This window comes from Durio zibethinus, chromosome 28 (assembly GCF_047325235.1).
Source record: "Durio zibethinus cultivar Kanyao isolate XHJ-2024 chromosome 28, ASM4732523v1, whole genome shotgun sequence".
NCBI lineage: Eukaryota > Viridiplantae > Streptophyta > Magnoliopsida > Malvales > Malvaceae > Durio > Durio zibethinus.
In genome coordinates, this window is record NC_143189.1 from 7,115,801 (window position 1) to 7,132,532 (window position 16,732).

At 30.7% G+C, this 16,732-nt stretch overlaps 1 protein-coding gene and 1 pseudogene across 1 annotated transcript; both read left to right on the forward strand.

The window, feature by feature from the left end:
* The first annotated feature begins 2,567 nt into the window (after positions 1 to 2,567).
* LOC111280599 (katanin p60 ATPase-containing subunit A1-like) lies at positions 2,568 to 11,386 on the forward strand (annotated as a pseudogene).
* A 629-nt stretch (positions 11,387 to 12,015) lies between these two features.
* Positions 12,016 to 13,322, forward strand: LOC111280600 (uncharacterized). The gene is made up of 4 exons (XM_022868038.1): positions 12,016 to 12,115; positions 12,249 to 12,395; positions 12,989 to 13,075; positions 13,165 to 13,322. Exons 1-4 carry the CDS (start codon positions 12,016 to 12,018, stop codon positions 13,320 to 13,322), a joined length of 492 nt encoding a protein of 163 aa, XP_022723773.1.
* The last annotated feature ends 3,410 nt before the right edge of the window (positions 13,323 to 16,732 follow it).

The following is a 16,732-nucleotide window of genomic DNA, read 5'->3' on the forward strand; positions in this document are numbered from 1 at the left end:
CTCCGCCATTGGTGGTTGCTGTCGATGGTCACCAGTAGCCATTCAATCATCGAAAAATACCAAAAAACTCCAAAAAATTCTCTTCAATGTCCTTTTTCCAAATCTGGTCTCCCTTTCATCGAAAATAATCCCAATAAGAGCAAATCAGTCCTTAAAGTTTTTGGTCTCCTTTTCTTTTTATAAACTAAAACTGATGTATTTTTTTTGCCTTTTTGTAGGTAGTTCTTTGGCCTTGGGTTCCTCACCGATTAGACGAGGCTTGTGTTTGTTGTTTTATTTTTTAAAAAATTTTTTATTTTTTTGGGTTACTGATTTAGAAAGGGTACTGAGTGAGGTAAAAGAGGTCGTTGGGTGGGTGATTGTGGTGGAGATGTGGTATGGTGGGAGTGTGTGATAAACTGAAGGGTCTAGTAGGGTGCATGGACGCTAGGACTTTGAGGGTTGAGGGGCATGCAAGGAGCTTTGGACAAGGTCACTATTAGGAGAGGTTTGGTGTAAGGGAGAAAGCTTGGTCTTGCATGGGTGAAGGTCTAGTGCCTTTAAGGGGCTAGCTTTTTAGGATAGTTGGTGGTGTAGGTATCTGGCTTGGTATGGGTATTGTTAGGGGAATGGGTGGTTGAAAGTTTCATAGGGGCATGGTGCTAGCATGGGCAGGTGGATAGGTTGGTGTCGTGCACAGCACCATGCCTATCCCTATCCCATCTTTTTTTTTCTTATTTTTTTAAAATTTTTTTCTTTCTTTTTAAAAATTATTATTATTATATTTAATTATTGACTTTAATATTGTAACCAAAATAAAATAAAAAAGGGATTCATTCGATAGACCTAAATTAAATTTGGTGTTTATAGTTCCTAAAATTTAAAAGTTCTCATAAGATCCCTAAGACAACTCTATTATCTTTTTTTTGTATGATAAAAGAAAGGGGCTTTCCCCTAATGAAGAATGTGTTATAAGGGGTGCACATCCAAATACAGTATTTGATTGGACAAGAACAGCTAAAAGAAGGCATAAAACACTTGGGGGGAGACTAAACCTTTAAAATAGGAATAGTGAATGCCTTAGGAGACACACATGGTAATTAACGATGCTATCAGGCCTTGAAGAAGAGAACTAGTATTTTAGAAGAGATAGGGAAATGTCGGTATAAGTAATGATGGAAGAATAAAAAATAGAAAAAAATAGGCTTGAATAGACTTTTCTTTTCCCAAAGTTGTCTTATTTTGGTATTTCTTTTTATGAAACTGTCTAAATTGATGGCAAATGCCAACTGGCATTACGTGATGATGTCAGCTAACATCTTATGTGATAGATGAGGGACCAAAATAGAATTCTCTCAAAGTTTAGGGACCAAAGATAAAACTATCTCAAAATTTTATATATTTCATACATGTGTTATAAAAATATTAAATTTATATTGATATTTGCATTTTTTTGTTATAATATAACTTATTGGATAGATTTTTGTTTTAAATAGAAAATACATATTCAAAATTTAAAATTAAGTTAAAATTTTCAAATTCTTTTTTTAAAAATTTAATACATTTAAAAAAAATTACTAAAAATATTATTTTACTCAAAGTCATAATAAATCTATTTATTTTCTATCCAAAAAATTTATTTTTTAAAATATTAAATATTAAATATTTTTTTTTGTTAAATATATTTTATAAAATAAATTTTATGAAAAAAAAAACAATGTTTTAAATAATATTTTTTACTTATTCAAATATAAAGTTTTTATATTTTTACGTAGATTAATAAATTTATTTTTAAAAATGATATGAAAATTTTTACATAACATTTTAACATGATATAGAGTTTTTATTGAATTTTTTAAACCAATATAATTAACACAGTTATTTTAAAAATTTTTATTGAATTTTAATTTTTTTCAAAATCCATTTTCTATTAAAAATATTATTTTATTAATAAATATAAGATTGATTTACCTGTGCAATTTTTTAGAATAGTCTACACGTTGATATTTCTTTCTTAAAACAACGTCGTTTTGGGTTTTTTTAACCCTATATAAAACCCTAAAATTTTTTTATTCACTTTCTCATTTCTGCCAAAAAAAATTTACTTTCCTTAAAAAAATCTGAAAGCCGATGACTCTTCGGCTTGCCTAATAAACATTAGTCACCATGCCGCCGTTTCCTCCGCCATTGGTGGTTGCTATCGATGGTCACCAGTAGCCATTCAATCATCGAAAAATACCAAAAAACTCCAAAAAATTCTTCTTAATGTCTTTTTTCCAAATCTGGTTTCCTTTTCACTAAAAATAGTCCCAATATGAGCAAATCAATCCTTAAAGTTTTTGGTTTCTTTGTTTTTTTATAAACTAAAAATGATGTTTTTTTTTTTTTTGCCTTTTTGTAGGAAGTTCTTTGGCATTACGTTCCTCACCGATTAGACAAGGATTGTGTTTATTGTTTTCCATTTTTATGGATTTTTTGTTTTTTATTTTTTTATTTTTTTATTTTTGGGGTTATTGATTTAGAAGGGGACTGGGTACTAGGTGAGGTAAAAGGGGTCATTGGGCGGGTGATCTTGGTGGAGATGTGGTATGGTGGGAGTATGTGCTAAACTGAAGGGTCTCGTAGGGTGTGTGGAAGCTAGGACTTTGAGGCTTCGGGGGCATGCGAGGAGGCTTGGGCAAGGTCACTATTATGAGAGGTCTGGTGTAAGGGAGAAAGCTTGTTCTTGCATGGCGAAGGTCTAGTGCCTTTAAGGGGCTAGCCTTTTAGGATAGTTGGTGGTGTAGGTATCTGGCTTGGTATGGATATTGGTAAGGGAATGGGTGGTTGAGAGTTTCATAGGGGCATGGTACCAGCAGGGGCAGGTGGATAGGTTGGTGTCGTGCACAGCACCATGCCTATCCCTATCCCATCTTTTTTTTCTTATTTTTTTTAATTTTTTTTTAAATTATTATTATTATATTTAATTATTGACTTTAATATTGATAACCAAAATAAAATAAAAGGGGATTCATTCGATAGACTCGAATAAAATTTAGTGTCTATAGTCCCTAAAATTTAAAAGTTCTAATATGATCCCTATGACAACTCTAATCTCTTTCTTTTGTATGATAAAAGAAAAGGGCTTTCCCTAATAAAGAATGTGTTATGAGGGGTGCACATCCAAAGATAGTATTTGATTGGACAAGAACGGCTAAAAGAAGGTAAAAAACACTCGGGGGGAGACTAAACCCTTAAAATAGGAATAATGAATGCCTTAAGAGACACACATGGTACTTAATGATGCTATCATGCCTCAAAGAAAAGAACTAGTATTCGAGAATAGATAGGGAAATATCGATAAGCAATGATGGAAGAATACATGATAGAAAAAGATAGGCTTGAATAGATTTTTCTTTTCCCAAAGTACTCTTATTTGGTATTTTCTTTTATGAAACTGTCTAAATTGATGGCAAATGCCAGCTGGCATTACGCGATGATGTGAGCTAACATCTTATGTGATAGATGAGGGACCAAAATAGAATTCTCTCAAAGTTTGGGGACCAAAGACAAAACTATCTCAAAATTTTATATATTTCATACATGTGTTATAAAAATATTAAATTTATATTGATATTTGTATTTTTTTATTATAATATAACTTATTAGATAGATTTTTGTTTTAAATAGAAAATAGATATTCAAAATTTAAAATTAAGTTAAAATTTTCAAATTCTTTTTTTAAAAATTTAATACATTTAAAAACAAAAAAAATTTACTAAAACTATTATTTTACTCATAAGTCACAATAAATCTATTTATTTTCTATCCAAAATTTTTTTTTTAAAATATTAAATATTAAATATTAAATATTAAATATTTTTTTCTTTTTAAATATATTTTATAAAATAAATATTATGAAAAAAAAAAATGTTTTAAACAATATTTTTTACTTTATTCAAATATAAAGTTTTTATATTTTTGCGTATATTAATAAAATTATTTTTAAAAATGATATGAAAATTTTTACATAACATTTTAACATGATATAGAGTTTTTATTTAATTTTTTAAACCAATATAATTAACAAAGTTATTTTAAAAATTTTTATTGAATTTTAATTTTTTTCAAAATCTATTTTCTATTAAAAATATTATTTTATTAATAAATATGGAATTGATTTACCTATGCAATTTTTTAGAATAGTGATGCTGAAGATGGAAAGTCAAAGAAGTTGCAATATGAAGGACCTGATCTAGATTTGGTTGCCATGCTAGAAAAGGATGTTTTAAAAACCACTCTTGGAGTACGGTGGGATGATATTGCTGGTTTGACTAAAGCAAAAAGGCTTTTAGAGGAAGCTATTGTTTTTCTTTTATGGATGCTTGAATATTTATAGGTACTTGCTGTAGTTGCAGCTGTAGCTTAATTATCATTAAAATATCATTTGGTAGAAGGCATATAATATTACCATATCGATTATTGTTTCTATCACATAATATGGTGTGCATACTAAATATATTATTTCTTATGACTTCATTGCCTTGAGTTAGCATTCAATAAAGAGATATAACGACAGTAATCTAAGTCTAATTTTTTGTATATATATTTAGGGAGTAAGGAAATGTTAGAAAAAATAAATAAGAGATGAGGAATAACAGAAAAAATTTTTAGCTTTGAGGTGTGAAAAACATTTTTTTAAAAGCAATTATACCTTTAGGATATAACAAAGTCTCAAACTCTCTAATCAGAAGTAGTGAAAATAGTTATACTAAAAGATTTATTTATAATGAATGAATAGATATAAACTTCTATTCAGATGGTTATGACATTCTCTATAATTATGACCTTTATGAATAACAATCTATTTTTTATTCAAATAGTTATGACCATTTGCCATATGATAATTATTTCTATAAAAAAATAATTATTTAAAAATATGAATAAAATTAATACAAAAATTAATTTTATTCATCAATAATTAAATCTTTCTATCAAATGTGGGATGCACCGCATTCTAAACTACCAACAATCCCCTACTAGTTTTGGAATGTTGGTGCTTACTTTTTACCTTTCACACAAATAAATTTTTGAATACAAGAAGGTATCTCTCGATTTAAACCTTTAATTAGCGTATATATCTTAGAATTGTAATGAAGTTGATGGTGATCACAGATTAAACCTCAACTCGTAGTGTTAGAATTGAAGATATAGCACACATAATACATATTTATTCTTCTGTCAGAGGTTTATAATCATTTTTGGCACTATTATGGCCATGTGCTTATCTTATTTATAAACATTTACAAGAGAGACCTCAACTCTTTTTGTTAAAGTGGCACCACTTCTATGTTTATATAGGTAGAGTTTTCATTATATCTCCACTGCTTTAGACATTTAAAACTCTATTAAGAGTATAAAACTCATCCTTCCCATGTAATGGATCACACTAGTTTCCAAAATTTGAATGAATTTTACTAGTATTTAATAGACACATAACAATACTTGTTTTTACCCATTAAACTTTGTAATTAGAGGTTATTACTTCAAAGTTGGGTTCCCATTATTGGTGTCTAATAGTAAGGTTCTAAATTCATTCAACTTGTAGTACTACTAACCAGATATTTTGGAATGCAATTTTCTTTTATGGTAATTAATTCCACTTGAAATTGAATCTCTAATATAATCACTTCAGGCTAATCTATCCAAACTTTTTTATTTTGCATATCATTTATATGCTCCAGACATTGTTGCCTCATTCTTATCACTTTAAGAAATAGTTAGTGTTAGTTGTGGTCACAATTCTATACTCATAACTTTCAACCATTCTATTTCCATACTTCTATACATCTTTAATACAATTATACTTCTAGTACAATTGGAAAAACTCAATGAATAAACCAAACCATTTTAGTTCTTTTAATTTTTTTTTAAGGATATTTTTATGACTTTACTTTATTCAAACTTATTAAGTTGTATAATTTGCTTATAAAATTATACTAAAATCTTACAATGCTATGGTGGTAATTTTTATTTCTTTTGATTCTTATCACCCCCACCATGTGCAAGTATGCATTTTTTTATTAAAAAATATCTCATTCAATTATCAAGATACCATATATGCTTAATCAAGTTGGCATTTCATTTATCTTTTCACTATTTAATGTTTTTTTTTTAAGTAAAAGGCCTCCAAATCCACCTTTAGTGAAAAATAATTAGCTGATATCATAATATTTCAATAAAAGTTCCAAAACTTTTATATTTTAATTCAATATAAAAGTTTATATCAATAAGCAGATTTCAAATATAATCATGCTTCTATAATCTTCTTTTACGACTTTTATGTCAATTCATAAATATTTATATGAATCTATTTCATTATGGACACTATTAATAATTTTTTATTATTATTATGAACAAAACCATTTTCATAACCCAAATGGATCAAATAGCATTCTTTTTTTGTTATTATAAAAGTTTTCAAATTCACAAGATTTTTGAATCATTCATGGCTTCCAAAGTAAATATATTTTGAAATTTTCACTATATAAAACCATAGATGATAAATCATTTGTACAATCCATGAAGTAGACATATACATAATAAAAATTACCATAACATGATCAAGATTGTGGCATCAATTTTGGCCTTTAGCTATTTTAAGCCAACCATAATAATCAACCTTATACTTATAAATCATGTAGATTTGACTATTAAAATTATCTCATTTATAATGATGGCTTTTAGTGAAAACTAACAATCTCAAATGCTATCATGTGTTTTCAATGCATATAGTAATTGCCCAATGGCTAATTCCAAGTTCATGATTATTGAAACCTCTAAACTTGATTTAAAAATTTTATGATAACTTTATTTCTCCATCATTGTGTGGCCTATATATCTCTATTATTTACCACTTTTAATTGGTCATAACATTTTTCGATATATAATAAATTCAAACTTTATTCATAGGAACAATATGCCTATAAACAATAAGAGTCCATAGTATATTTAACTCCAATTTCAAATACTTTCACAATTATTTTTTGACCAATATATTCAAATCTAGATCACCGTATTAATGCAAGTCATGAAACATGAATCCAAAGAATCATTTTATAAAATAGTATAAACAATAATCATAATATGAGTTCTATTCATATTTCGTGCACAAATTCATGATGAATTTTTATTGGTTAAATTATTGATTGGCTAAATCTAAGGCTTACGGCTTTTACAAACCAATATTATTATTTAAGCCTATATGTTAATATGGTATATCCTTGCCATAGTCATGAAAGTATTGAAAATCTCAGAAACTTGTTTACTTCATTTTAATAGCCTACAAAAGGCCATTTTTTCAGGTACAAAAAGCAAAAATACCTTTATTTTCTTTAACTAATAATGTATTAAATGAATGATGGCATTTTATCTCCATGTCCATATCTTTCTTATATGTATAAGAAAGAAATCCCATCACATTTAGTTCATTTTCGTAATATATGGTAAACTATACCAATATTTTCCATGCCATCACAAAATGAAATTAAACACATGCATGTATTGGTGCCTTTGGATCAGTGAATTTGCATGTTCTTTTCTGATTTATAAATACGCCTAATTAGACATTGATGAGCATCCTTCAAAATGCTAGTAACCGACAAATGCTTTAATATTTTTTTTAATTATATCAACATTTGATTTATAAATGACCAACAAAGATAGAATCATACAAATAGCTTAACTCAACTTATTATGTCAATTTTGGTGCCATGATTTAATAATAAAACTAATATTGTAGCCAAATCTTATTTTTTGCATATATTTCTTACTTGCATCTAATTTCTTTTGATAAATTTCTTTACCCATTTTTTATTGTTTTCATAGAAATTATGAGACAATTTGCCTATTCTATATATAATAGAGACATGACAATTAAACAATTGTCCATTTCATTATAACCCTATTTAATTCGTTATTTGATAACGAGTGATAATTTTTTTGGTTGTAGATCAATTCATATCTTTCTTTTTTATGTTTGCAGGCTATTTCCCATCTCAGCCTTTATAAAAATCGATTTTTCAAATAAATATAATACAATTCATTAAACTCAATTGTGGAGTCAATTTCAATATATGCATAAATTTATGCAATGTAATCAATTTTTTGCATAATTATTGGTAAAAAGATTGATTGAATGAGATAAACACATTAACAATTTATTTTACTAGTATGCAAAAAATAAAATACATATCTCTAATGAAGATCTTTATCAAAATTAAAATTTTGGTCCACAAAAACATTAATTCTTTGACACCTTGAACCTTCTCTAATATTGATCTCTAAATCATGCCAATTTTTTTTCCTTGTATCTTCTTTATGCGAAATATAAATTTCTCATTATTTCCTTTAAATTGTTAGAAAAAATAAATAAGAGAGGAGGAATAACAGAAAAGAATTTTGGCTTTGAAACGTGAAGAATACTTTCTTAAAGGCAATTATACTTTTAGGATACAACAAAGTTTCAAACTCTTTAATAAGAAGTAATAAAAATAGTTATACTGAAAGATTTATTTATAATGAATGAACAAATATAAACTTCTATTCAGATGGTTATAACTTTTTGTATAATCATGACTTTTATGAATAACAATCTATTTATATTCAAATAATTATGATCATTTGTCATATGATAATTATTTTTGTCCAAACATAATTATTTTAAATATAAATAAAATTAATACAAAAATTAATTTTATTTATCAATAATTAAATTTTTTTATCTAACGTGAGATACACCACATTTTAAATTACTAATAGAAAAAGTCATTAAGACGGACTTAGTTTTGTTTTTAAAATTCTGGAAAATTACAAAAATAACTTTTCTTCGTATCCTTTTTCTCCCACATCTAAATATGTTTATTCTGAACTGGACTGCTGGGCAGGACGAGTTATTTTATTCTTATATTTGTCTCTAGGGAATTGGGAGGCCATGGAAAGGTGTTCTTATGTTCAGGCCTCCTGGAACTGGCAAAATTCTTCTGGCTAAAGCAGTTGCCACTGAGTGTGGAACAACTTTTTTCAATGTTTCTTCTCCTACATTAGCCCCAAATTGGCGTGGGGAGAGTGAGCGCATGGTCCGGTTCTTGTTTGATCTTGCAAGAGCTTATGCACCTAGTACAATTTTTATTGATGAGATTGACTCTTTTTGCAATGCCCGTGGGTAAGTTCACCGCCTGTTACTGTACAGTTTGGCTGTTATGTGGGTTCTATCTTGGCAGTTATCTTTCATTTATTCTTGATGTTCAGAGTTTATATATATTTCTGTGCATATTTTTCCTAGCGTGAGGGGGAGGTGGATGTATGTGCCGGGATTTTAACGTTTAACTCAATATTTAGATCTCAATATTTTTCTAGCATGAGGGGAGTTTTATGTGCATTTACTGATGCACTGAACTGTCTCCCTCTCTCTTTACGGCATTAGCTTTTTGTATACCATTAAATAAGGTCCTTGATGTTGTGCACTAATAGATTTATTCTTTGCTAATGTTGTCAAACTTTCGACTTTGAATGCATTTTTTTTGTTTAGGGCTTCTGGGAAGCATGAATCATCTAGACGGGTAAAATCTGAGCTTCTTGTTCAGGTAGATGGTGTAAATAATACTGTCACGAATGAAGATGGTAGCCGGAAGATAGTGATGGTTTTGGCTGCACTAACTTCCCATGGGACATAGATGAGGCTCTCAGGTTGGCCTTGTTTATGTTTGATATTTTTTTGTTTTGAATATTTTTTCTTCCTTCTCATTTGACTGGATATCTTATTTGCACCAAGTCATATGTTTCAGAGATCTTATCATTCAAGTTACTAGGTTGCACTAGTTGTATCTAATTGTTCTTCATGCAGTGTAGGAGACGACTGGAAAAGCGTATATATATTCCTCTGCCTAATTTTGGGAGTCTAAGTAGTTTATTTGGATCAATTTAAAAACAGTTAGGTAAATTACTCTCGCTAATCTATGAATAATCTTGTGATTGAAGGCTTTATGGTATGATTATTTTCTTTCTTGTGTTTTCTGTCATGCCACATTTTATTTGTTTTATTGATATTTAGTTTTACTTTAGCTATAATTATTCATGTGATTGATCGATAAGATAAAATGTAGCTTTGGAAGCATAATAGTGCTGCTGTAAGTTAAAATCTTTCTTTTGGGCCAAATAAAAGAATATATATGAATGATGTGAAAAGTAGATGATTTAAATGTTTATAGAATATTATAATAGACGGGTTATATCTCACAAAAGCTATTTTCTTCATTAACTGGTTTAATGAGTACAGGAAATTTCACTGCCTAGTAGTTTTATTTTTTGGGTGACAGTGGTGGATGTAAGAGAATGAAGTGTTGAGAAAAGTGAAACCACTAATTTATCGTATCTAGAGTCCCCTTTATAGAACCCTCTAATTTTATGTTTTAATTTCCCTAAATTGTCACAATTGTCCTTTATGTTGATTTAATTATTGATAAATAAATTTTAAAAAATTTTAGTAGATTTCTTGGGCTGGTAGTATGGATTCTAGCATTATCTATTTCACTAAAAAGAACCTAAAAATCGCCTTGATGTGACCATATCAACATAAAATTTTAATAGAAGGCAGAAGCATCTTAAAGATTTTATTTTTAAAGGGGGGGAGTTGAAGATGTCATGCTTCAGCTATGGAAGATCCGCCACCGCAATTTGGCATTGCTGACAGAAACATTAGCAAGGCACCCGAAGTTTGAAGGCTTTCTAAGTTTCCTTACAAATGACCCCCGAAAAGCATTGACCAATGGCCAGCGTACTATTCTTGTTATAAATTGAGTTTCAGTTTGTCATTCATTGTGCTTTGAATACCAAAGACTCTCCATAGCTTGAAAAGGTTAGCTTGTCTTTGTTGTATCTGTCAGTAAGATTACAAGGTCCTGAAAGCCAAACTCTTGGCTTTTTTCTGTTTAAGTTGGTATTTCTATTTTACAGCTCGCGTGCTGTGTCAGTCTTCTAATTTAATATATATATATATGTATGTATGGATGTATCCTTCTACTCCTTTTCATTGTTCATTTATAAAATGAGTACTAATAATTTACGACAACATTAAGTTGTGTTCTACTTAATGGTATTGGTATTTTTTTGTGGCAGGTAGCTGCTGATGTGGACATTGATGAAGTGGCTCGTCGAACCGAGGGATAGTTGGGATGATCTCACAAATGTTTGCCGTGATGCTTCCTTGAATTGCATGAGGGGTAAAATAGCTGGACAGACACGTGATGAGATTAAGAACATGTCCAAAGATGATATTTCAAAGGATCCTGTTGCGATGTGTGACTTTGAAGAAGCCTTGGCAAAAGTCCAGCGAAGTGTTTCTCAGGCCGATATTGAGAAGCATGAATAATGGTTTGCCGAATTTGGATCAGCATAACGAAAATAGAGAAGTCTTTTCGAGGATGATTTATTTTTTGCTTTCCCGATATGTTTATCAAAAGGGTGTTCATTGTAAGTATTTCTTATATTTCCTGTCATTTTTGTGTGGTCGTTTGAAAGTGGCTTATTGTTTGTGATTAAAGTGTCACAATACATTGTTGTGCTATTTTTATCCGTAATCTCATTGGTGTACCTGATCATTGTTCGCTAATTTTATCAGTAAACTGTCCATTTAATCAAAATCCAAATTCGTAAACCCAGAGATATTGCTAACATGCCAGAGTCTGTGTTTTCCCTTAAATTGTTCTTTGTTACAAATCGCATACATGAAATGAGTAGATGCCTCTGTTTTTCTTGCAATTAGGTTGTATGAGTAAGATTTGAACTTTAGATTTGTTTGTGATGCTCTGCTTATTGTTTCATGTTCGTCCTCGCTTTTACAGGAACATCAAGGTTACGAAAAGTCTGAGTCAGCCAAAGCGGAAAGATAGATAAGCCAACACGCTCATCCAGGCCCTTCATCTGCCTCTATTACTATAAATAAATATGTCCAACTGTCTTCACCAACTGCTGCGCTCCTGACTGCTCCCACACCAATGGATGGTTGGAATCTCAATCTCACTGTCTTTTCTTTCCTTCTCTTTCTCTACTTCAACTGTAACAGCCACTTCTTCATATGTGACATCAAATCCATTTGAAGGTAACACCCCCTGCAATCATTCTTATGAACATTATCAGTTATGGTGGGATTTGGATTCTCCTAAGCTTGATGTTTTTATGATCAATTCTGTGCTTGCTTATGATGTTATTGTTGGTGATGAAACATGTTGCAGATGCTGGTTGTTTGTTTATAAATTGTGGGCAAGGAACATGTGAGGCTTCCAACAATTCACTGCTTGGATTTGACTGCAAATGTAAACCTGGTTGGAAAAAGATACAGGTTGGTCCTTTAACCTTCTCTTCTTGTCTTATTCCTAACTGTCAGTTGCTCATCCTCTCTTTCCTCTCTACTTATGTTATTTCATGTATGTATATATATTGCCAAAGAAATGTAAATGGTTAGGAATATCATGGGTTCATGGGAAAATAGACATGTTGAATGTTAATGTAATATTTCGTAATATTATGTAATTATGCATTAAAACGTAATATTAGGGACTATGATACTGTAATTAGAATAATATCTATGATTATGATATTATATGTGATACTTTCCTTAATTAGTGACAGTTTTCTATATATAAATAGAATACTTCTATGGTATTTTCTTAAAATAGTAAATAAAGAATCCTTTCTCTTGTAACATTGAAGTTTGAACGAATAATGAATGTTTTCTTTTCTAGTCACACTATACTTATTGTTTACATTCTGCCAAATATTTGCCTAACTTTTGCTGTCTCTTAATTATCTTAGAAAATACTGTTATGATAAGTTTGTGAAATTAAGTATATACAGTTTTTTTTTTTTTTTTAATAAAGTCTATACAGTTCGTAATTCATAATCTATTCTCTCAAGGAGCACAAGGAAGGAAGAAAATTAATTCAGTAATTATTTATTTACTCAACAATTGCAGGCAAAGTCGATTTTCGTTGTGGCAAAAGATCTCCATCACCACCTCCACCCTTAGCTTCTCTTCCACCACCAGCAAATCAGACTAACCGTTTATATAAAGCATTATTCTCATATTACTTCATTTTCATTGTCATGTTCAAGAAAATACCATGCCAACTATATTTTTTTGCTCCACAGGTTGTGATCTTGCTTGGTGTGGTGATGGGAAATGTGTGACTAATGGATATGGAACTGGACAAATCTGTCACTGCAATCAAGGCTCAGCGAATTTGTTAAAGTCATCTGGCCTAGCTTGTTTTAAAGCATTTAAGTTGGCTCCTTTCTCACTCTCTTGATCTTGCTAGGTTAAACCTAGCATAAACTAACAAGGGCCGAAGTATGATTTTTTAGGGTACTTTCGAGGTGACTGTTAGGGCCTTGGGTTCGACCTGCCACTGGGGCATCCGCAATCGTAACCGCCAGCGGCATCTAGTAGTTCGAGCTCAGATGGCAATGGTAACTATTTTTAAGCTTTATAATAATATATATTACACGTGGTTATCTAAGTAATTTTTTTATAAACAAACCTGAAAAAAATGCTTAATATCACTATTTATTTACATATATTTCAAAAGGGTTCGTTATTTCAACCAACTGGCCCAGAAATTTAAGCCTATTGAACCCCGTTGGGCTACTAGATTTACAATATTAAACCCATTTTAAACTAGCCGGCCTTGTTACAATTTGCCAATGTTATCATCATTATTGATATCATTATGCCTAAACATGTTTTTTTTTTTGTCTTTTTGGCTACGTCTGGGTCTGAGATCCTTTGCCCTAAAGCGGACTCTAATATCACTAAACTAACAACAAATTATTAGAACACGTTTACTAAAGTAGTATAATTTAACCTCATAGCTCTCAATTTGAGTCTTTTTTTTAATTTTTATTACTCTGAATTTCCGCCATCAGAACTCTTGCTTTTCACTGATCATTATAGCTAAACATGCATATATACGATTGTAGGGTTCGGGAACTCTTTGTAGACTAACCTTGATAGTCGTACTACCATGGTTTTGGAGAAGAAAAATTGTATGCAGACTTTCAACGACATTGGCAATTAGTTGATAGCAATTATTCGTTTTCGTTTTCCATTTTTTTTCTTAAAAGATTTCATGATTACGATGATTTTATTGTATGACATATCATATCCAATATTTGAGAGAAATAGACGTAGAAGATGGGATTAATTTGGGCTGATCATAACCTTTTAAAACATGTCGACCCAGTTTAATTATCCATCATTTTTACATCAATATAAGTGTTAGAAAAGCTTTTTTATTAAATTTTTACTATTAAACAGTTTTAATTTAGGGTAATTTGACACTCGAGCAACCTTTTACAAATCTTTTAGGCTTACAATTAATTTCTTGTACTAAGTATCATATTTGATTTCCTTGGTAGACCATATGAGTTTATTTTTAAAAGTCATAACAAGAAAATTATCGATTAAATGATAAACGATTTTCTTTTGATACAAGAGGAAATTAAGAGTTGAGATCATAAGGGTTAAATATTGATAAGAGTTGAGATTGTAAGGGGATATATGTTAATAATTGAAATTAAAAGTTAGGTATTTTATCACTAGATTTCACCACTATTAATTTTATTATAGTTTTATGCAACTATGAATATAAAAAATTATAGTGTTGTAGATATCGAATTTTATCCAAATGTATCAGATGAAATTCCATTTTTAAATTTTATTTATTAATATTAAAATTAATAATTAATTAAAAAAAAGAGATGGGACAAGGATAGGCATTGTGCAGGGCATTAGCCTATCCACTTGACCTTGCCAACACCATGCTCCATATAACCTATACCTAGAGCTCCTGCCCCTTGTGCCTGTTGGGAATATTGACTCAAATCCCATAAGAGATTTGTTTGAGATTTGTTTGAGATTTATTAGATATTGCTTGATGGACAAGAAGACTTGCAAAAGAAGAATTCTAAGAGAAAGAGGATCTTAATAGGTAAGTTTGACTTGCAAGAGAAGAATTCTAAAAGGAAAGGGATTCTTAATAGGCAAGTTTGACTTACAGGAAAAGAATTCTAAGAGGAAAAGGATTCTTAATGGGCAAGTTTGTATGGTTATAAATAGGTGAAGTCCCTACAGGGTTAGGTATGAGAAAAAAATGTAAGAAAGTTATAGGGTTTTGTGGGATAGACACCCCATAAGAGTATTGGAGCTTTACGTCTTATGGGTGTGTATGTTTGTTCATGAGTGGACTAGAGGAGACTGAGAGGGTCCACATAGGTATGATGTATGGGAGCATATGGGTATGTGTTTGGCTATGTTGAAAGGGTACACAAGGATTTGGGTTTGTGTTTGTTTGGGTTAAGAATACTCCATAGGACTAGAGGAGATTGAAAGTGTCTTATGAGTATTGATTGTTGAGTAAGGTTGATGATATGATGTATATTTGTAATTCTCTATAACTAGTGGATCTTGTTTCTCATCCGTGGATGTAGGTCAGTTGGATCGAACCACGTTAAATTGTTGTCTCTTATGTGTTTGATTTATTATTTGATTTCGCTTCTGTTGGTGTGATTAGATTGGAGGCTTTTAGCCCAACAAATGGTATCAGAGCTGTGGTGTTCCCCAACAAATGGTATTAGAGTTGAAGGTTCGAAACGTGAGAAGAGTTGAAGATTCAAGATGTGAAAAGAGCTGAAGGTTTGAGACGTGGAAAAGCTAAAGGTTTAAGATGTGAGAAGAGCTTGGTTTAAGACATGGGAAGAAATAAGCTTAAAGGAGCTCAATTCAAAAGAAGAGTTCAAGTTTGAGTTTTGAAGATTGCAGATTGGTTTGTATGAAGCGTGAAGACACAAGAGAAGAGAAAATGATTATAAGACTTCCATTACAGGTAGAGCTAAGCATGTCTAGCATGAAGATAGATGATTGATGGAATTTGAGTTAAGGTGAAGATTGTTGAGAATATTGACTCAAATCCCATAAGAGATTTGTTTGAGATTTATTAGATATTGCTTGATGGACAAGAAGACTTGCAAAAGAAGAATTCTAAGAGAAAGAGAATTCTTAATAAGTAAGTTTGACTTGCAAGAGAAGAATTCTAAAAGGAAAGGGATTCTTAATAGGCAAGTTTGACTTACGTGAGAAGAATTCTAAGAGGAAAAAGATTCTTAATGGGCAAGTTTGTATGGTTATAAATAGGTGAAGTCTCTACAGGGTTAGGTATGAGAAAAAGATGTAAGAGAGTTGTAGGATTTTGTGGGATAGACACCCCATAAGAGTATTGGGGCTCTACGTCTTATAGGTATGTATATTTGTTCGTGAGTGGACTAGAGGAGACTGAGAGGGTCCATATAGGTATGATGTATAGGAGCATATGGGTATGTGTTTGGCTATGTTGAAAGGGTGCACAAGGGTTTGGGTTTGTGTTTGTTTGGGTTGAGAATACTTCATAGGACTAGAGGAGATTAAGAGTGTCTTATGAGTATTGATTGTTGAGTGAGGTTAATGATATGATGTATGTTTGTAATTCTCTACAACTAGTGAATCTTGTTTCTCATCCGTGGATGTAGGTCAGTTGGACCGAACCACGTTAAATTGTTATCTCTTATGTGTTTGATTTATTGTTTGATTTCGCTTCTGTTGGTGTGATTGGATTGGATTGGAGGCTTTTAGCCTAACAATGCCTACCCCAACTACCCAACCCACTCCATTGGCACTCATACCCTG

What these genes read in the sequence shown, in the direction of transcription:
- LOC111280600 (XM_022868038.1), top strand. Translation starts at nt 12,016, where the DNA reads ATGGTTGGAATCTCAATCTCACTGTCTTTTCTTTCCTTCTCTTTCTCT. An exon ending in GACATCAAATCCATTTGAAG is followed by an intron (nt 12,116 to 12,248) that starts GTAACACCCCCT and finishes AACATGTTGCAG; the next exon opens with ATGCTGGTTGTTTGTTTATA. An exon ending in ACCAGCAAATCAGACTAACC is followed by an intron (nt 13,076 to 13,164) that starts GTTTATATAAAG and finishes TTTGCTCCACAG; the next exon opens with GTTGTGATCTTGCTTGGTGT.